Below are 21,974 nucleotides of genomic sequence, written 5' to 3'. Positions count from 1 at the left end.
TACACTCTACAAGGAGGCCCTGGGTAACTACTGTACACTCTACAAGGAGGCCCTGGGTAACTACTGTCATGTAGAAGAAGGCACCTTTCTTTGTAGGACCTTATCATAGCTTGGGTTTTAACTCTGTGTGTGTGCATGTGTGTACATGTGTGTGAGTGTGTGTGTATATACACGTGTGTGTGTGTGTAAAGCTGTGTGTTTCTTCTGGAATGGATTGACTGATGTATATACTAGAAACATCTTTAATAATTTAATATATGCTTTGAAGGTATTTATACTAAAAACAAGCACATTGCTTTTCACTTATTCATTACAGATCTGTCAGAGTAGTGGGTTTTGTTTGGTGTTTTGTCTCCCCTTCCCCCCGAATGGCAATGTCATGATAATAGTAAGTTTTATTCCAGACTCAGGGTATTTTAAAGAATTATAAGCCTTTTAACTAATGTTACCATCTTATTTAAATTGATCAAATTGCTACTTCAGTATCATAGTCTTGCATCTTTTTAAGCTGTGTTCCACAGCTATGGGTTTATTTGATGATCACTAAGTAGCCATGCTGGGGAAGTCTAATGGAAATAATGAGATGAAAGCATAATGCTGATGACGGCAGTGCTGGTGATGGTGGCAGGGGATCAGAGTGCAGAGTCAGAACTAGACTCTAAGACATTGGGGAGCCCACCAGCCCTCCGTAAAGAGGAAAAATTTAACGTCTGGGAATTAGTCAAAGAGAGAGGTTAAAACTAAGAGGAGGAAAATAATCTAAAATCTAAAAAAGGAATCCTGTTCTTATTTTATAATTATTAGTTACAAATCCAGATGTCGGGGAAACAGGTCCCCCTCCACCCCCCACATACCCGTAATCATCTCAACAGACTTTAGCAAGCACCTGGAGAAGCAAGGGCTACATTTATATGTGAAAACAATAAAATTATGAGTGTTCCCTCTATTTTTTGCATATGTTATCTAGACACTGTCCTCCCATGGAAGGAGGATGGATTGAGGCCTCAAGGCCAGGATGTTGCCCATGGTAAAGAAGTGGGCGAAGGCTGCCCTTGACTGTGGACAGGGGGGTTGTTGATACAGTGAGTGATGCCATCACAGGATAGCCTAGGCTTCAAATATGGTAATACCTCCCATCTAAAGCAAACTCAGAAACAGTGCACATAAAATAGTTTTGAAGCTTCTGATGTGCAGTTATCCTATTGTCTGAGAAATTTTGAAAGAACCCAGCTTTTCTCAGCTGTTAGCACTTTTGTGTTTCAGGATTTCTATTCAATACTCCTTAGACAACTCTGCCCAACAGTCCTTGCAATGGCCATCCTTAGATCTTATTGGAAGCCTCTGAGAAAGGCTACAGGTTGCTAATTCTTTAAACAGTTCAATCAGTGAGGCATGGTGCAGATGTCATTTGACCTGGCCACTAGAAGGACACATGAGTGTCCCCCTGGCAGCACCAAAGTGAGGGATACAGCCCTATTCTATGATATCTGTTTAAAGTGGTATATCAGGACTTTGAGAAAGATTTTCTGGGCTCAATACTCACCCACCTTGGTATCCTGCGGTGTGGTGTCATAAGCACTAAGAGCGTCAGTATTTTTCTCATTCATATCATCAGATCAAGAAATGTACCACATGGAACTTCTGAGGGGTTCCATGGAAGTGCTCTGTGCTGGCTTTTGTACCATTGAGAGGTCTCTGACATGGTAGATTGTGTTGGGGGGCATTGCTGTCTTGAGCTCAATTGTTATAAGCCATGAGTGTAGAGCACACTTGCATTCTTTAGTATCCCCATTTTTAAATTTCATGGTGTTTTTCATCATGTACAAGGTTTCTATCTCCTTGATTCATTTAATTTGTATTTTTTTCTTTTCAATGTTTTTATACATGGAATTATTTTAGTAATTTTCTTGTCAGTTTATTCATTGTTAATATATAGAAGCAATACATTTTACATGATATATCTTCTATTATTATTATTGTTATTAATTTCATTTATGTTTTCTGAGTTAGGTCTTGCTATGTAGCCCTCAGTGGCCTGGAACTTGTTATGTTAAGTCAGGCTGCCCTGAAACTTTTAGTGAGCCCCCTGCCTCTGCTTCCTGAGAGCTGGGATTGTAGGCATGGGCTGCCACATTTGACTCTTTGTTTTTACGACAATGTTGCCTTCTTCTTTCCCAATGCCTCTTTATGGCTTCAGAGTGTGTGTCTCAGTGACTCATTCTGTTTGCCCTCTCTTGAGAGAGGTGAGCTGAGGGTGTGGGGAGGAGAAGGAAGCTGCCATGTCTTCAGTGGAGACTGAGGTTTGCTCATCCTCAGTCACTGGATCCATACATTTCCCAGCTCTGCTTTCTGCCTGGTATTTGCCTCCTGTGGACTTCCTCCTCCTGGTCAGGACACTCAGTTAGCCAGTGCTGAGTGCTGGAGTTTGACTTGAACCTTGGTATGATAACACATGCTATGGTTTTTCCAGTCTAAGGAACACTACAATTTTCTCTTCATTTTTAACTACACATTTAATATCATCATAGGCAAACTAGAAGTAGAAAAATAGGTTTTTGCCAGGAATTGGGCATCATTAACAGTATACAAATTTTATGAGTTTATAGAATTTAAAATTTTGCATCTACAGATAAGTTCTCAACTCTGAGGCATTGTGGAAACCCAAAAAAACACTAGAAAAGCCCAGTTTACATCCTGGTGCAATTCTGTCCCCTGTAGGCTGGGTGGACAGTCCCCACAGAATGATGTCATAACCTGACTTGCTCCTCTGGGTCAGACATTATAAAAGCAGCCATTGTTCCTGGACCGTGCTGTTTGATTTTCTGTCCACCATATGGATTATGAGCTGGAACCATAGTGTAGTTCAGATTATAGCTCATCCATCAGGACTATGCCGGGATCTCTTTTATGCCTTTGTTGTCTTACCTGTAAGATGGAACAAGCCCTGACTCACAGGCTCCTCTAGTGAAGATTTTTAGGCTGTCTATGGCAGATGATCAGTGAACATAAACACTGGTTACCCTGTGAACTACTATGTAGTTATGAGGAGGTTTTACTTGACTGGAATACACAGTTCTGTGATGTGCGATGGGAGAACCCTGCTACACTCCTTTTATCCTTTGTTTCTTTTGCTTCTTTTAAGAGGCCAGCAGAAATAGTTGACGAGGAAGAAGATGGAGAGAAAACAAGCAAAGATGCCAACCAGAAGGAAGACTTTTCAGCAATGAATGGTGAGACTGAAGACAGAGCAGGTAGTAAAGGTGCTGATGCCCCTGAGCACGAGAATGGAATCCCAGAGCACGGGAAGAAGAAGGCAAGCTCCTCTCGGGTAAATGGTGGCACTGATGAAGAGAACGGTGAGGAACTGGACCAGGTTACTGAGGAGCTTCAACCAACAGTGGATGAGAAAGGAAAGGCTGAAGGAGACAACAGTGGACAAGATGAGGTACTTCTAATATTTTTAGCTTGCTCGTGCATAAGTGAGTGTGCACATGTGTGCACACACATGAATGTGCTTAGGAAAGTAGCCAAACACATTTAGGAAAATTAGCCAAACACTTAGACTCTGCAGTAAAACTCCTTATGGTAGAGAAAGAAATGCTGAACATCGTTTAATTAATTTTAATTTTTATTTGTTTCAATTGGTTAATAAGCACTGTCATGCATATCTGTTTCTCATTTTGTACTCTATCTACCCATCCATGTACCCATTCATGTACCCACCTACCTATCCACTCACCCACCCACCCATCCATCTATCCTATTCATCCACCAATCTATTCATTCACTCTCTCATCCATCCGCCACCCACCCACCAGGTTAAGATAAAAGAAGAACAAACTAGAAAATGGGATTGAGTTTAGTGAAACCTTGAACTAATTTAAAGAATATCACGGCTATTCCCAGGGGCTTCTTTGCTCCTTACAGAAATTAAAGTCAAGTTGTTTAGCTTGCATTAAGTAGATTAATCAACCATCCAGTATCATTGCTTGTTTGTTTCAATGCAAAGCACAAGAGAGAGGAAGGTTTAACAGCAGAGTGGTGCAAAGTGCTCTCATGGCCAAGCTTTATCAGCCAGTCCAAAGCTATCTACAATCTACTATACACTCCTACAGAGCATCTTTATCATCTAGAGGAAAACACCAGGCATACTGTGCATGTCATCTTTACTTAAGGTGATATTTTCACAGAGGCCACGTAACACACACAGAGCACAATTTCTCACGCGGAGCTTGGCATAGTCCTCCTGATTGTATATATGGCAACAATAGCAGGTTTCACCAAGCTCCCTGTTGTAGCCTCGGATGAAAGCTTACAGCATGAAAGCAAAGTGCAGGTCTGCAGTGGGGCTCTGTAGGATGACCCTAGTATGCAATCTTCCAGGGGTTTAGCTTAATTCAGTGTGTGACCTAGTTAGACTTCACAAAATACATGGTTTGTAAAATTCTTCCTATAATTTATAACAACATAGAAGGTCAGAGAGTGTTATGTTAAGTGGAACAAACCTGAAACAAATACTGTATGAGCTCCTGTATATAAAAATGTATCCTGACTTTATAGAAGCAGAGAATCGAATGATGATTAACAAGGACCGAGGGTTGGATCTGGGGAACAGAAATTTCCAGTCCTGAGGAATAAGTTCAGGAGCTGTGTTGTTCAGCCTAGTGACTATTCCTAACAATGTGTGTTTGCACTTGAAGATCTGAAAGGAGTACTTCTGTTTCTACTGATTGAAAAGCTAATGCAGATGTTAATGATTGAAGCTCGTCATTCCACAGTGCACATATATTTCAGGACAGTGTACGTTATGTCATAAACATATGAACCTTTTTTATTAAATTAACTTAAAAACTAAATTTAAAAAGTGGCCTTTTGATAGGAATTAGGCATCACTCAAGTTCAGGGTTATATAACTTGGTAAGGGTCTGAAGCATGGGTATCTGTGGTATGTAACATATTGAACCCAATTCTTGGTGCTTAGTTAAGTGGCTCACTGGAGGCCTGCAGGACCTCTCAGATCTCCAAGATGGAGCAGTTACTCACAAGAAGATGGAGTCTTGTTGATTCATCCCTTTCTTGCAATGATTATGTATGTTGTTTTTGCCCACATGCACACACACACACACACACACACACACATATACACACATGCACACACATGAATACACACACACATGCACACACATGCATACACACACACACACACACACACACACACACACACACACACACACTTTAAGTATACCAAGTGTAGGAACATCTAAACTTATATGTACTGCAAATTGGAGGTTAATAATAGACTTTGTAAAAGGACTTTTTATACACAAATGAATAAAAATTCAGTTTACATGTAATATTTTGTCATATATGACAGTTCTTGTGCAATGTGACAAATAAAAATAGCAAAAAAAAAAAAAAAAAACTCAGACAGCAAATCCATGATAGCAAACTGACAGTGTAGGAAGCAGAAGGAAATAGAAGACAGATACACAATAGCAACACCGTCTAGTGACATTATGAGAGTATATTATATTCAAGACATAATTTGAGATACATCATAGGGAAGCAATGTGAAATAAAATTCAGACCTGGGAACATACAAATGCACACATATATAGGTACATACCTAAACACATACACATGCATATGTACATGTATATTTACACAGATAAGCATATAAAGGCATACATTCATCTACACATATACACATATTCACTGGCATATGTACTTTCATATATGTGAAATATCTTTGCATATATACACATACATGCATATATATACACATATATGTATACATATATCTATACATGCACTCATAAATATATGTATATATATATACACACATGCATGTCTACATACATATATACATGCATCTATATACTTTCATGTGCATATGCATATATACATTCATTTATACATACATGCATACATACATATATACACATATACATACATATAGACATATATATTTCTTTTTTCTTTTTTTAGCATAAATTGTGGATACAGGGTTTAGTGATCTGGAGCTGCTCTTGTCCCTAAGACTGGGGGCCCCTCATGAGGCTGTGAAGCCTCCAGGATTTCATGGACTCTAGTTTGAAAACTAGCCAGCTCTCATCTCTCTTCTCAGCAGCAGCCTAGTGGGTAGATGAATTATAAATGTGATAAATGTCACTGGTAACAGGGGATGTGCAAGGGACAATGGCTGTTCCTGGGGAAAAGGCACCTCTCTGCTTTGTTTTTATATCCTCCTCTTCCCTGCCAGACACTGATACTCTTTGACACTTGTCATCCTACCATGAATCTGCATTCTGCTGAGAGACCAAAAGCAGAGGGTCATTGGTAGCACACTGGGTTAGTGAGACATGGAGGTGAAGCTGACATGTTCTTCCTCCCACCGCCTCTGGAAACACATAAGAGAAAAGTACAAATACATATTTGTACAGAAAATCAGAAAGAGATGCAGAAGGACACTGAGAAAGTAGCCCTGCCGCATAAGAGAAGAGCCTGTGCTTTCATTTCATCTAGTAATTTATTTGTTTTAGTTTTGTGAGACAGGCTGACCTCAAGCCTGCTATGCAGTTGAGGCTGGCTTTGAACTCTTGATCCTCCTGCCTCTACCTCCAAAGTTCTGGGATTACAGATATATGCCTCCACATCCTGCTGAGTCTGTGGTTTTAAAGCACATACTGGAGTATGGTCATGTGAGGCATCAGACAACTAAAGGGCCTAAAGTAGCAATCTGAGGGAAGTGACTGACTAGAGACAAGGGAAGCCAAGGGATGGTTTGTAGTCGAATACTTACTTATATGGTCAATTGGGACACTTATGTAAACATTATTTAATTATCTTTGGTTTGGTCTATTTTTCTTTCAGGCTGATTCAGATGCTCAAAGACCACCAAGACCAGAAGTGACAGTCACCAGCCCTCAAGAGAACGAAGAGAATGAACCAAACAAGGCCTCTGCTGTGGCATAGATGGTTTAAAGCCGAGAATACGTGGGATGTGAGAGGACGCAGGACTCTATAATACTTGAATAGTGAGCACAGCATCTCTTCATGTAGGATGTGGAAACGTGGTGGAGGTCCTGCCTGCTGCATTTTAAAAATAGAAGCTACACGAAAGGAAGGGTTAGGTCATTTGTAACTCAATAACTTATGCTTATGACAGGTGTGTAAAAATTCCTTTAGAGGAATAAAATAAGAGAGACAGAGGGGATTTGCACCTTAAGACAGAAGTTGGCTACCTGTGTTTGTAAAGGGGAAAGACATGGGCTAGCTCCCATTAGATTCTTTATCATAGACTTGGAAGCAAGAATACTGGCAGCTTGTTCTAAAGCACTTATCTAGGAACGTATAGACTTTTAAAGAATTGGTAATAGGAAAACATGTATTATGTTCTTAAAGCAATAAACTGTTGATTGAACAAATTGCAATTTAGTTTCAGAGATAATTTGGAGATGGCAATAGATCTAAACACTCTGAAGCTGGTGACATTCCTTTCTTCTTCCAGCCAAGGTACACCTTGGGCAAAGTCAAAACACAGCCCAAGGTGTCACCTGGTCAGAGGAAATGCTTCTAGAGCGCCTTGGTGATTCATGTCAGGTGTGTTGGGTGTGGCTGGCATACTCTCAGGCAGGAAACACAAAGTATGATGTAGACATCCTGTTGTATTTTCACTAGTCTGCTTGCACTGTGTCTGCACCAGGAACAAAGGCTTTCCTTCTCCTAGATGCTGTTGGAAAACCCAATATTGGTTAATATTAAATTCTTTTCAGGATTTAAAAACTGAACTTTTTATTAAACACAAAGGAACAGAAAAGAAAGCAAAAAGAAGAGTTTATGACCATCCAGTTTGTTAGCTACTTGCTGTTTTTTGTCATAGCGGTCATGGTTGCTTAGAGATATTATGTCCATCTGTCCATCTACTCATTCATCCATCCATCCATCTGTCTGTCCCTCTGTCTGTCAGTCCATCCATCCACCCATGTATCTCCTAAGCCTTTAGACTTTCAGGCAGATTCTCTATGTGCATATGTATGTGTGTGTGTATATAAAACTTGAAAAATTTCCATAGATCCCGATTTCAGTTTGTGGATAAACTAACATACAGGATAAACCTTCACCTTGTGAGTTCAGATGAAGGAAAAGATAATTATGTTAGTTTGATGATCATAGTAGAAATGATGTATCTTTCCCTTAAATACAGAAATAATATGTTTTTCTCACTTTAAGGAATATATTTTTACTCTGATAGAAAATGCAAGTGGGAAGATTTTAGATTTCAGTGGCTTCGTAAGACTCATTACCATCGTAAGTCTCTTCCCCCTCCAGATTTCACAACCAACCATCTGGGACCAAATAGTTGGGAGTTATATATACTAAAGTAATGTAGAAAATAGATGTATTTTCCCCAAAGCTATTTTGATTCTTCCAAAAATAGAAAATATGAACAGAGCTTATGACATCATGGTGTTTGAGGGAGATAATAACACAGGGCCTGGGATTCCGGGAGGATGGACTTTAACTGGGGCACAGTCTGGGCGGTGAGTGCTTTCTGTGCACACTTACTTTTGCCACACATGGACTGCCAGCAGCCATCTTGCACTGTTAGGAAAACAGAGACGCTCTCCTTCTGATGTGACATTCCAGCATCTGGGGTTGAAGATTCAAATATCTTACAAAAGTTGAATATAAGAAGTTTTTTTTTTTCCTTAAGCCATACTTCATTCTCTGCCTCTCCCCACCAAGACTTCAGAGGCTGCCCCCAGGGCCAGTTGATGGTGCAGTTGTCTTGCCAGTGACCTTGTTGGCACAGTCCAGCAGGGCAGTGTGAATGTCTTTGGCACAGGAAATCTGGGCTTTGATGACAGCCAGGTACTGTGGGTAGGGCAGGCTGTCCGGCTGCACTGTGTCGGACTTTGTGGTTGTGGGCACCAGGGTTGGAGAGTGCTTGGCGCAGTCACAGCTCTGGGAAAGGCACTCATGGGCCAGGCGCAAGCGCAAGCGCAAGCAGAGTTCCAGCTGATCACAGAGCGCGTAAAACTCCTCTAGACACTTGTCAAAGCGCTGTATGGGTCCATCACTGCTATTGTGTCCGTTGTCAATGTTAGTGTTCTGAATCAGGTTCTGGGCTACAACCTTCATCAAAGTCTGGAGACTCTCCTTCAGCTGCGGGATGAACATCTTGTAGCACTGCACAGGATCGAAGTCCTGTTGCTGCTGCTACAGGAGCCCGCTCTGGGCTGAACCCACCAGTTGGGCCGGTTGCGGTTGTTGCTGGGAACTGGGACCACCAGCAGAACCCGGGCCTGACACACCGGCAGCAGAGGAAACGGCCGCAGCCTGTGGCTGGGGTGCAGCCGTTTTCCTCCGCTAGAACACCAGAAACATGTCACAACCGCATCTGCTCCGGCGGCTCCTCAGCTTCTTCAGTTTGATGGCTTCCTTTCGAATATAAGAAGTTTTAACTAAGTCTCAGACTGATTCTCTTTCTCGTCGTGAAGAGTGTGTTTCCTTAAGGAAACATCACTCTTTGCCCCCCTCCTCTTCACTTCACTGTGGCACTTGGGTTTCAGGGGCTCTCTTGCCATCTGTCTTAATGAGGCCTGACACTGATACATAAAAGATAAACTTTGAGATGATAACATTTCAAGAAGGTGATAGGCATAGTAACAATCATAGACTGTTGAAATCAATGGGAACATCATCTTCTGTGCATGCATGGGACCCAAACATGTGACTCAAAACCATCTCCATATGCTGTCTAGCCAAACATGCAATCCTTTGCTGTGGATTAAGACTGTAGGCATAACTGTGAAGGAGACCTTTATAGAAATTGAAGCACAGTTCACCTCTCAAAAGTGGTGATCTCCTCTGTGGAGACTGGGAACCTATGACATGTTAGGTCCACACGTAAGTGAGACTTAATGACAAATTTGGGACTTACCCATAGAGCATATGATTGAGGGGTTGGTGAAGGGTCATGCATCACTCATAGCAAAGGCTCCTGGATATATACCTGTAATGCATTACTTTGAAGTGTCAGTTCTTTGCAATTTCTTAGTTTTAATCTTATGTCACTAATGCCTTAGCCACGTTTCCAATTTTAAGGACACTTAGGATCATCTGTTGATGGATTAGAACATTGACAAGAAGTGAATTTGATTAAAGTCACCTTCAGATGAGAAGGATGTGTTACATGTTTTGGTATCTGTTGAAGCGACTGTTGTGTGCCCATCAGCTTCCTGTTACTATGACTACAGGGCAGCCCCCTACTTTCTATGTTTTCCTGGGGACTTGGGGAGACTTGTTATTTAAGACATTTTTCTTGCATTCTATTATTTTTTAATGCCAGAATGCCAGACTCATAAGAAGAGCATGATAAGGTCATGTATCCAGTTTAATTCTAAAGAGTTAACCCTTGCTGTGGTGTCTAAGGACACACCACATCATACATGTGGCTTAGCATCAGTCATATATCTCTGTGGGCACACAGGTGTGAAGTGATGCTGATAGTTTTCCTAGGGTAGTCCTAGGGTAGGTCTCGAACCCCAGAAACCCCAGAGTTTTCTTTAGGGGGATGGCAAGATGGTTCAACAGTTAAAGTGCCTGCTACCAAGCCTGATGTCCTATATTGTGGCATGTACTTACCAAAGTCATCCCCAACACACACACACACACACACACACACACACACACACACACACACCACTTGTACACACACAGAGCTAAATAAATAAGTATAAATGCTTTATTTTCTTTAGACAACCTGCCTTATACACAGAGGATGACATTTGCTGGGTTAGAGAAGATAATGTGCTTAAAGCCATGGCTGCTATTTGGCACAGCAGCTCACACCTGTAATCCCACCAATCAAGAATTAAAGGTCATTCTTGGCTACATAGTGCGTTTGAGGCTAACCTTTGCAACATGAGAACCCTGTCTCAACAAAACAACTGACCAACTAAGCAACCCACCTACCTACCAACCCCAAGCTAAACCTAAACTTGCCACCACAGAAAAATAGGAAGGGCATATTCATCATGTTGCCAGAAGGCATATCCGTGATGCTAACATGTCTTGTAAGGAATCAACTCTACACTTTTACTGTTGTTGTTAAAGTGGCAAAAGCAAAGTCAAAAGGTAAATTTATCTGTGAGGAGAAAACTCCACATCAGAACTGGTGCCAATCAGAAGAAAACATAACACCCAATGCACTTGTATATTAGGACTTCCATGAGTAAACTCGGACACTCTCAGGCATTAAGAAGGGCCTCCTAACTGCTCTGCACAGTAAGGCTCTCACATGGAAAGAAGCAGAGCTAACAGAATGAGAGGAAATAGCAAGAGACTACTGTTATCAGCATTAATACTGCTTCACTGGGACTGAGAGAGATATTTCTCCAATAAGACAGCTACTAGCATCACTTAAAGTAAGCATGGTTGTATATGACTATTACTCCAGTGCTCTAAGGTAGAAGTTCAAGGTCATTTCTCAGCTGCACAGTGAGGTCCAGGCCATTGTGAGCTATGAGGCCCATCTAAAACAACAAAAGGAAGAGATGCTAAAACTAGTTATAGTTACATTTTAAAAAATGAGTGATGCCTGAACTGATGACAGGCTACAGTTTCTGCTTCAGCCTAAAGTGCTATGTGAACTATTCCGGGGTAAAATTTGGGACTCCTCCTTGTATCCAGACAACAAATACAACACAGAGTGACTCTAATATAGTGTCAAACTGGGCAGGAACCAGTTTCTGAAGGACAGTCTGCTTTTCTAACCAGAGACGCTTGGCATTCTTTGACACTGATTAGCATGTTCATAAACATAAGTCTTTTGGTTTTGACCCAGGTATATAGACAGGTCCTGGTTTTGGGTTGTATATTTTGTCCCATGAAATTTGAAAGTCAGGTGGTGGATGAAACGATGTCTCCATATGTTGAACAAGAAAGTAAGCATTGTTTTTAGAGTCATCACACCTGAAAGAGATGTGCAATTAGGAAAGAATTAAAAATAATAATAAAAAAACACTTATTAACCTGAGAGGATCAGTGGAGCTCTGCCCATCTGAGCCAATGGCTGCCTAGCTTCACTCTGAAAATGTGACCAAATGAATCCCATGCAGCTTTATCCCTTGAAATGCATGGTTTAACTGACTGTTTCAGTTACTGTCAAAATGGAGGGGGGAGGTTGTGATCAGCGTTAGAGGATCGCAGGAAGCTCTGTTGCTTTTGCGTTCTCTTTGCAGTTAATGTTGCTAACACGTGCATAGGCCTGGGTAATTTTTCATGCACTATGTAAAGATTAGATTAAGCTCATAGTTTCTGTAGCATTTGTTATATTTAGAATGTCTTTATGTAAGGAAAAGTATGCGCTTTGATCAAATTATGAGATGTAGCTTTTATTTCTGCATCCGAGCACATTCTAAAATGCTCATGCACCCGTCGTCCTGCCCTGTGAGTAGATGGGTATTTTGTGTAGTTTAACATCCATGTTCAGCATTCCCATATGATACCATGTTGTTAATATTTCATCTGTGAATCCTTTTTGTAGATTTCCCATGAACAGGATAGATACAGACGTATGTAGACATTCAGCTCATTAGAGTGTACTTCTGTTTGGATGAAGCATAGATGTTGAACTCATTATGTATTTTTTTACAATTTATTTGCATGTTTATTTGATAAAAATCCAGATCTATTAAAATCATTATTTCTTTATTGTAAGAGATCTTTCTAGAGACCCACAGGTTCCGAGGTTTTGTGATACTCATGGCATGTATTTTGTATACAGACAACCGAGAGAAATAAATGTATCATTTTACAAAGAGTTTCACTGAGATTCAGTTTGTGGGACTTCTCACTGCTATCTTTTCAATAGTTTTGTTTCCCCCTCTATGATAAAGAAATAGTTCAGCACAAAATCTCCATGATTTGAGTACCATGACCCTGGAGCATATATTTAAGCACCCCTTGGACACATTAGCTCACCTTGAAGGAGACCTGCAAACCCCAGGGAAAGCAGATGCCTAAACTGCCAGAGGCAGACTGATTTGCAGACACAGTTAATGTCAGAAACTTCCCACATCTGGCTCCATGTGCGATGGAACCTCTACAGGGCACTGCAGCATGGCCGAGTTTCTCTGGTGTGTTCTGCTTGTTGATGAGAACGAACACGTGGCTCTCCTGCAGGCCTCTGAGTGGACTGTCCTCCTTCTCTAATGGGGCTTCAGTCTATTAAATTGTTGCAGTGTCTCCAATGCTCTCACAGTCAAACTCAATCTTCATTAAGAAGACAAATGATACAGGAATGCCTGGCATTTCTGATTGCTCTAACACATTGGCTTGGTAGTAAGAAAAGTGACATAAAATTCTAAAAACAAAAACAAAAACAAAAAACAAAACAAAGAAACACACACACACACACACACACACACACACACACACACAAAACCAAAGTAAAACAGTAAGTTTAAAACCAGATGATACAATTACTATTCACTGCTGTCTGTCTGTCTATCTGTCTACCTATCTACCTCTTTATTTTACTGGGCTTTTCTTTATGTTTTTTTTTTTTTTTTTTTTTTTTTGTAGGTGTAAGTGTCTGTCTGAGTGTATGCTATGTGTGTGTAGGTACCTGGGGGTGGCCAGAGAAGGTGTCAGATTCCCTGGAGCCTGAGTTAAAGATGGTTCTGAGTTGCTGTGCTGGGAACTGAATCTGGGTCATCGGGCAGGAGTCACCCTTACTGCAGAGCCATCTCTTCAGCCCCTGCTATCACCATCAATATCGTCATCACCACCACCACCACCACCACCACCACCACCACCACCACCACCACCACCTCCACCACCACCACCACCTCCGTATTCATTTGAAACAGGATCTCAGTCTGCACTCCTATGCGGTCTTAAACTTACATGTACACTAGGCTGGTTTCAAATTCACAGCTATACACTTGTTTCAGCCTTTGATGGTGAAACTATAAATGTAAGTTACCCTGTTTTACAAACGTCATTGTTCTTTTAAATTTCTGTTTTATTCTTTAAAATGTAGTTATCCCTCCCTGCCCCCACAGTGACCATGGCAGTTAAGAGGCAATGCACAGGAGTTGCTTTTCTCCTCCTACCTCATATGCTCTGAGGCCAGTCAGAGATCAGGAATAGTAGCAAGTGAGCTGTCTCCTCTACCTGCTGAGCCATCTCATCTGTTCCCTCAAGCTGCTCCTCTTGGCTACAGGGAAAAGTTAGGATTGTACTGGCTCTCCTGATCTTCTGCTCGTTTCCTCCTTCCCTCCTCTTCCTCTTTGTGTCCCTGAGATCTCCCTGAGTAATCTCATTCAAAACCCTAACAGCCAATCATGTGCCATGACTTCTGGGTTCCTCCCTGGGAACTCAGACCTCTATGTACAACTTTTGGTGAAGCATCTTGGTTCCTAAATCAAATGTTCTGCTCATGGAAGACAAACTTCTACTCTCACATTGCCCATCCTAGTTCATGGTGCCAGTTGCCACCCTGGGTATCACAGGGCTATACCATCATGCCTACTTTACATGGTGCTGGTATCAAACCCAAGGCTTCCTGCATCTTAGGCAAGCACTCTATCAATTGACATGTATCTTAGCCCTAATACAGTTTGAAAACATTTTTTTATTGTGAGTACCACTTGCTTCTGTTTAGTTGCCTTCCTCTGTTCTTATCACTAATATTTCCCTCTGTTTCTATGTTTGCTGTAACTCCTTCAGCGGAATGCCTTGCTAATTGCATTTTGGCTTCTTCCAGTTCTGACATATGCTTTTGAGGCTGTAAATGTACCAGCATGTTTCACACCAGCTAGAACAACAAGTTTGGATATAAAATATTTGTGGCTGCAGTTTGACTGTAAATAGTTTGTGTGAATTTCCCTTTTCTTTGACTCACCACCCTGTGGATAGGTCTGGGGATGCTTGCCCCTTCCATGTACATTCAATTAACTGGTGCATCTACCCACCAACTGCTGTGAACACTGAGCACTTAGACATGAGGAGATCAGAGGGACATTATCATGAGCAGGACATGCTTTTCTTCATTATTGGCTTGTACCCAGTGGCTGACTGGCATGGGAGGCAAAGACCTTGGTGCTTTGCTTTAAGTGGAGGTGACTTTGCTGCTGTGTTTGCTCCAGAGTTTCTGTGCATGCAGCCTGTAGTTATTTTTCAGTTGACCTATATCCTTGTTTCCCTCCATCTCTCTCTCCTGCTTCTCTCATAGTTCTTAAGGATGCCCCTTCCTAAATTTATATGGGAACGTCCAGCTCAGTTCTGCAAATAGAACACTCAACTTAAAATAGAGGAACCCAAATACCAGGGGCTTGGAAGTAGATCTTCAGATGGGCTTCTAGAGTTAGATAACATGCTGGACAAATAACACTTCATGCCTTGGGGGTTATGTGATGTTTAAAAAGGTTACAGCCTGTGATTGTAGACTATCTTCTATGGTTGGTTAACTCTGATGCATGGGAATGGAAAGAGATGTATTTTCTACTTCAGGTTCTGTGATTTGAAGGCAGGCAGGAAAACATGCCACAAGACAGGCTATTATGTTGGATAACTCTCTTGAATATACTTCAATAATTGAAGTGAGAAGCCTAGAACAGTGGCTCATTTCTGTGATCCCAGCACTTGGGAGATGGAAGCAGGAAGATTTCAATGAAGCTGAAGCCAAGTTTATATCTAACTTTGACTATAGAGTAAGCTCTTATCTCAACCCCACAACCTTTCAAAAAATTTGAAGAACTTCTGTGGAGGTGCCCACCAAAGCCTTATCCAGTAATATCTGTATTACTTAAGTAGTTATGTCAGATTAATGTGGTAGACTGTGGAGGAAGGGACCAAAGGCATATTGATGAAGGAATGCTCAAGTGAGTTTCCTGTATAAGTTAGAGGTGTTTAGAGGGCTTAGAATACAGACTGTCTATCAAGGTGATGAATGCTCAGAAGGCTCAGGATTTCACAGAAAGGTGGGCTGTATGTGTCTGGAAGCTGGATGGAAAGAAGATGCTTCTGCAACAGCAATAAAGATGGCAGAACCTCAGAGTAACATTGAGCCACCAGAAGCCAAATGGGATTAATTATTGTTATGGGGGGATCCTGTGAGTTCTGATTTGTTGTTTGTAAAGATGGCCCATCAAACATGTTAATTTAAAAGCTTTATCCCTCCCTCCGTCTCTCTGTGTGTTTGTGTGTGATTAGAGACAACTTTCAGGAGTCTATTTTGTCCTTCCACCTTTATGAGGGTTCTGGGGATTGATTTATTCTCAGCAAGCACTTTACTTGCTGACTCATTTTTCAAGACCTAGAATGTAGTATTTTTAAAGATAAGATAGAGTAGAAGTAATTAAAAGGTATTTCTTAATGTATATTATTGATGGAGTAGAGACTGAAGAGGTGGCTCAGTGGTTAAAAAGCACTTGTTGCTTTCACAGAGGATTCAGGTTCAATTCCCATGATAGCTCACAGCCATCTATAACTCCAGGTCCAAAGATCCAAAGCCCTCTTCTGACATCCACAGGCACAAGGCATGCATGTGATACACATACCCGAATGAAAAAAATAAATAAAAGTAAATCTATCTGTATATTATTGACAGAGAAGGAATTCCTGAGCAGAAAGTTAAAGGGAAGAGCCACTCTTAATTGTCAAAATAATTTTACCCTGTACCAGACAAGTTACTCTACTGCTGCGTCATAGATGCAGATCCGTCTGACTCTGTGTTTGGAAGCAGCTTCACTGAGATTTTCAGGTTGTTCTTGAACTCACATCGCAGATGCTGAACTTTCTATTCTGTTGCTGCTGACTTCCAAATAGCTCAATTGCTGGGCTTGAGTCCTGAGACCCAGGAGTCAAATTCTTAGCCTGTTTTCAGCTTAAAATACATTTAGTTCCCTCAACTGAAAAGGCTGAGAAGACCCCCCATGGAAAATGATCCTAAAACACCAAGACTGGGTGTCTTAGTAATGTCCTACTCCTCCCCCAAAGCAACTTGAAGAATGCTATTGAAATTGGAGAACCAGGCTCATGGGTTTTGATCACGGTTGGATAATGGTTCTACATTAACAATGGTCTGGAGGACTTAAAGTGATAGTGGTCTTTTCTATGTAAGATCTTCAAAATTTTTTATATATATGGTTGCTGTGCTGGTTGGTTTTGTGTCAATTTGTCACAAATTAGAGTCATCAGAGAGGAAGGGGGCTCAGTTGAGGAAATGCCTTTATGAGATCCAGCTGTAAGGCATCTTTTCAGTTAGTGATCAATGGGGGAGGGTCCAGCCAATTATAGGTGGTACCAACCCTGGGCTGGTGGTCCTCAGTTCTATAAGAGAGCAGGCTGAACAAGCCAGGACAAGGACGCCAGTAAATATCACTCTTCTATGGCCTCTGCATCATCTCCTGCTTCCAGGTTCCTGTTTGGCTTAAGTTCTAGTCCAGACTTCATTTGGTGATGACTGTCGATGTGGACATATAAGCTGAATAAATCCTTTCTTCCTCAATTTACTTTTTGATCATGGTGTTTTATTGCAGCAATAGAAACTCAAACTAAGGTAGAGCCTTGCCTGCATTACTGTCTCTGTACTGCATTTATGCCTGGTACCTCCAGAGACCAGATGAGAATGTAAGATGGATCAGAGCTGGAATTATAGATGGTTATGAGCTGCAGTGTTTGTGCTGGGAATTGAACCTGGGTTCTTTGAAAGAGAAACCAGTGCCATTGAGCCATCTCTCCAGATTCTAATAATGATCCCTTAGAGAAAAGGGGACATCTGGGAACTAAATGACAGATTGAAGTACTGGCCAAGGTGGGGCACATAATGGGTGAACTACACCCACAGACACATGCACTGGAAGTTTTCACTCTTTTAAAAGCATAATAATCTCACTAACAGCAGCTGAACCTTCACTTAATCCCTATGAGCTGTAGAATAAGAGCTACTGAAGAGGAAAGGCCATCTCTTCGTAAAACAAGAAAGTATCACAGTGAGAAAATGGCAGCTATGACTACTGTCCTCACAGCAAGGAAACAGGAGTAGTGATCCTAACAATATATCAAAACATATCAAAGCAACCAAGAGTCCTGTTGGATTAACTGGTTGGATCACACTGACGGTAGTAGTTAACAAAGTACTAGTTAATTAGTTTAGTAATAGCTTCAATTACCAAATGCCCTCAGACATATTTTTATTAGATGTTGTTTTAAATGTTGTCTCAACTCAATATCTATGTTTCCCTCTAACTCACCCAAAAACATATTGGAATGTAACTCTTTTGCCAAGTCATGATCTCTCCTGTCCTTTTCTTCAGATCTTGTGTTGGATTATAGGTAATTATTCCTTCAGTTCCCTGTGTCTTCCTTTAGCTGTGTCAAATCTGCTACTTATTTTCCAGTTTGGTTTTTAAACTTAAATTTTTTTTTAAATTTCCAGAGATGCTGTTTGGTTCTTTTAAATTTGTTCTTTTGTGTATTTAGACATTGTTCTGACATTATTATTTCTATCCCTTCTTACATGCATTGATCTGGGTTTTCCAGAGATATAGAACTGATAGAAGGAATACAAATTAAATGTTCATTTATCAGAGCAGCTTACATGGATTCAACCTGGGTAGCTTAACAATACTATAATTACATTGGGAGCCCAGGACTACTATGTCCATGAGACTGGGGATCTCTGTGGTTCAGTCTGGCACCAAAGGCCTGGAGGATTCCTGAATGGCCATTGACCTTTAGTCTATACTGGAAGGCTTGTGAATCTGGGTTCTGATGTCAGTGAAGGAGGCAAGCAGTAGTGGCAGGAGTGGGAAGATAAACTTTCCAGGTGGGAAGACAAGCTGGAGGAAAAGCGAAGATGTCCCCTTCCTTAGTTGGGTCACTGTAAGAAGGTGAGTGGGTCTTCGCACTTCCATTAACTCAAGCATACCCATGTCCAGAGGTTAAACTTGTCTAGAGAAGCTCTCTCGGGTGTTTCGGGAAGCTTGTCTCCTCCATGATTCTAGATCCTGTCAAGTTGATAATCGTATTGACAATTGTATCATAGCACTTCATGTGTTTAGGTGTTTGATGACAAACACAGTTCTGAAGTGATTGTGCTTCCTGCCTGTGCATCTGACTTTGGGTAAGATCCTGTTCTTGCATAGCTTGCACTTTTAAAATCGTGAGCTCATCTGTGTATTTGTTATTTGCATGAGGCCCCTCATACTCTGGTTTCTGGAACTATCTCAGGAGAGGCTTCCAATTTCATTTTTCGAGAGCCCTAGATGTTTTATGGTTTCAATTCTTGCTGATATCAGAAGCCCCAGGGTATCTGTAGAAGGGTTTCAGGTTCTTGTGTCCTGGAACAAAGGGTTGATTAGGGGCATATATTTGCAGCAGAATCAGAGACAGCTGATGAGAAGACACATATCTAAGAAAGTTAGTGGGCCAAAGCATGAGAGAGCCAAGCGAAATGATGGCTCTGCTGCACAGACTTGATGCTTTGACTCACTTGCCCAGCACGGGCTCTTCTACAATGCTCAGTTGAATGTCGTCTTACATACAACTTCACGTGTTCTGTCACATCTGTATATTCAATGCCCACACAGAGATATGTGTGTTGGTGTTGTAAGGATCCACAGTTGTTCATGGACCCTTGGAATTGCTCTGCGTAAATGGTTTGAGTTTGCCTCACTGGGCTTCAGTTGAGACTTTCCAGCCTTTTTCCTTGCCAACCGGGTTTTCTCCTATTTTAATTCTACAACCTTCACAGGATGCTTTCAGGATCTCCTGTCTGCCACATCCACCACTTCAGCTTGAAGAATGGCTGTTATATATACTGCTTTCCAGTTTGGAATTCTTTGACTTCTCAAGCAGTGCAAATTTCGGTCCTGAGTGTGGCAGTGTTGCACTTTGATTTTACATAAACCTATTTCTCATGGGAAAATATTGGGGTGGGGGGACGAGTTAGAGAGAAGGCTCAAGGGTTGAGAGCACTTGTTACAGAGGGGCTACATTTGATTCCTGGCACACATATGGTGGCTCACAACAATCTATAATTGCAGAGGGTCTGGCACCCTCTTCTGACCTCTGTCTGTACCAGGAATGCATGTGATATACAGACATACATGCATGAAAATGTAAGATTAGGGTGAATGCCAAGAATAAGATTTTGTGTCTATTATCAGATTGTCCCAAAATTCTTAGTTCTTGTTGTTAGAGGAACCCATGGTGGAAAGAAATCTGGTGTCTTTCCCTCCTCTCCATCTTGAGTATTAATTATCAAGGGTCTGGGCCCTGGCATATTCTACAAAGACCTGCTCCTTCCCGAGTTTGCCAGAGTAATGGCCAAGTCTTACTCTTTGGGGTTATTCAGCTTCTTAACAACCAGGGCTAAGGAGATGTAGTGTTATTCTGCTCATAGGATATTAGGTAAACTCCCAGATGAAAGAGGGATCTAGACCTTAGCTTTGCAGGCACTTCCTAAGAGTACCCGCTGAAAGAGAAGTTCTCACCTTTAGGGAGAATGAGGCATTTGTCTCTGTGAGCTTTTATCAGTCTTATAGGTGTGGTGGTTTGAATGAATATAGTCTCCATAGGCCCATTGGGAGTGACACTATTAGAAGGTATGGCCTTGTTGAGGAAATGTGTCACTGGGGATGGGTGTGGACGTTTTAGATGCTCAAGCAAGGCCCAGTGATTTGTTCTCTCTTTCTACTGCCTGCTGATGTAGATGTAAAACTCTTGGTTACGTCTCTAGCACCATGACTGCCCACATGTTGCCATGCTTCCTGCCATGATTACAGTGGACTAAACCTCTGAACTGTAAGCCAGCCCAATTAAATGTTTTTCTTTATAAGAGTTGCCATGGTTATGGTGTCTCTTCACAGCATGTTCAGCACAGTTATTCATAAACTGTTATTGGCCTCACTGCCTTTCAGAGCGCCTGTGCTTCCAGCTGCCAGGACAAAGCCACATCATTGCTTATATTATGAGGGAGTTGCAGAGACAGCTGGTCCCCAGTCTCAGCACCACACTTTGCAATTACAAGGCACAGCTGGGATGATTGACTCCTTGGGTGGCAGAGTTGTAATGATGCTGATCTTCCTCTCTAGGAGTCAAGCTCTGAGCTGCACTGACATAATTTCAATACTCTGCCCATCATATCCATTCTTCGAAGATTCCTGAGGAAGAGTCTTGGGTTGCTTGCTGCAGAGACTGCTTCTTTCTCTTTGGCTGGGGGCCATCACCCTAAGCTTATTTCCTTATTTCTGCTGTTCAACACTGGAAAGTAGGGCACTGTCATAATATGTAGAGAGCTTCAGATGGTGGCAGAGCTGTGGAGTGTTCAAAAACACTCCACAAAAATACTAAACCAAAACCAAAACCAAGCTGAAATTTGTTTGCCGGGGAAATAAACGCTGCCTACTTTAATGTGTTAAAAAACAGAACAAAACAAACAAACAAACAAACAAAAAACCTAGGTCTTGGGTTGGAGGAATAATAGCTCAGGGGTTAAAAATTCTTGGTGCTCTTGTAGAGGACTGGAATTAAGTTCCAGATACCCTCGGGATCACAACCAACCATAGCTTTAGCTCCAAAGAATCTGACACTGTCTTCTGCCTTCTGTGCATACACATGTATAAACACACACCATACACACATATAGCACACAACCACATATGCATATATCATACACACTATACACACACACACACACACACAAATACTACACAACCACACACACACACTTTTTAAAAGCGTATGCCTTTTGGCAAGTTGCCCACTCATTATCCATCATCAAAAGAATTCTACTGAATAGCAATCTCTGCTTGGCACTGTAAGTGACCAGCAAGCCCCTCCCTGTCTCTAGGGAGCGTGGAACAACAATGTCAATGTTAGCTTCAAGGATGACAGACAGCTGCAACCACATAAATGGCAGCATTGATGTGATTCCTTGACTGTCTGGTAGACAT

At 41.5% G+C, this 21,974-nt stretch overlaps 1 protein-coding gene and 1 pseudogene across 1 annotated transcript in view; one reads left to right on the top strand and one right to left on the bottom strand.

The window, feature by feature from the left end:
- Dcdc2 (doublecortin domain containing 2) overlaps positions 1-7,252 on the top strand; it is a 155,631-nt gene extending 148,379 nt beyond the window's left edge. Inside the window, exons 9-10 of the mRNA XM_028776347.1 lie at positions 3,143-3,445; positions 6,874-7,252. Of these exons, the coding sequence (XP_028632180.1) occupies positions 3,143-3,445; positions 6,874-6,975 (405 nt within the window). The 3' untranslated portion in view covers positions 6,976-7,252. The remainder of the gene's footprint in view (positions 1-3,142; positions 3,446-6,873) is intronic.
- A 1,451-nt stretch (positions 7,253-8,703) lies between these two features.
- LOC114628352 lies at positions 8,704-13,726 on the bottom strand (annotated as a pseudogene).
- Positions 13,727-21,974: the final 8,248 nt, after the last annotated feature.

This window comes from Grammomys surdaster, unplaced genomic scaffold (assembly GCF_004785775.1).
Source record: "Grammomys surdaster isolate TR1022 unplaced genomic scaffold, NIH_TR_1.0 267, whole genome shotgun sequence".
NCBI classification, from domain to species: Eukaryota; Metazoa; Chordata; class Mammalia; order Rodentia; family Muridae; genus Grammomys; species Grammomys surdaster.
Note: the sequence above shows the minus strand (reverse complement) of the source record. Positions and strands in the feature narration are given on the sequence as shown.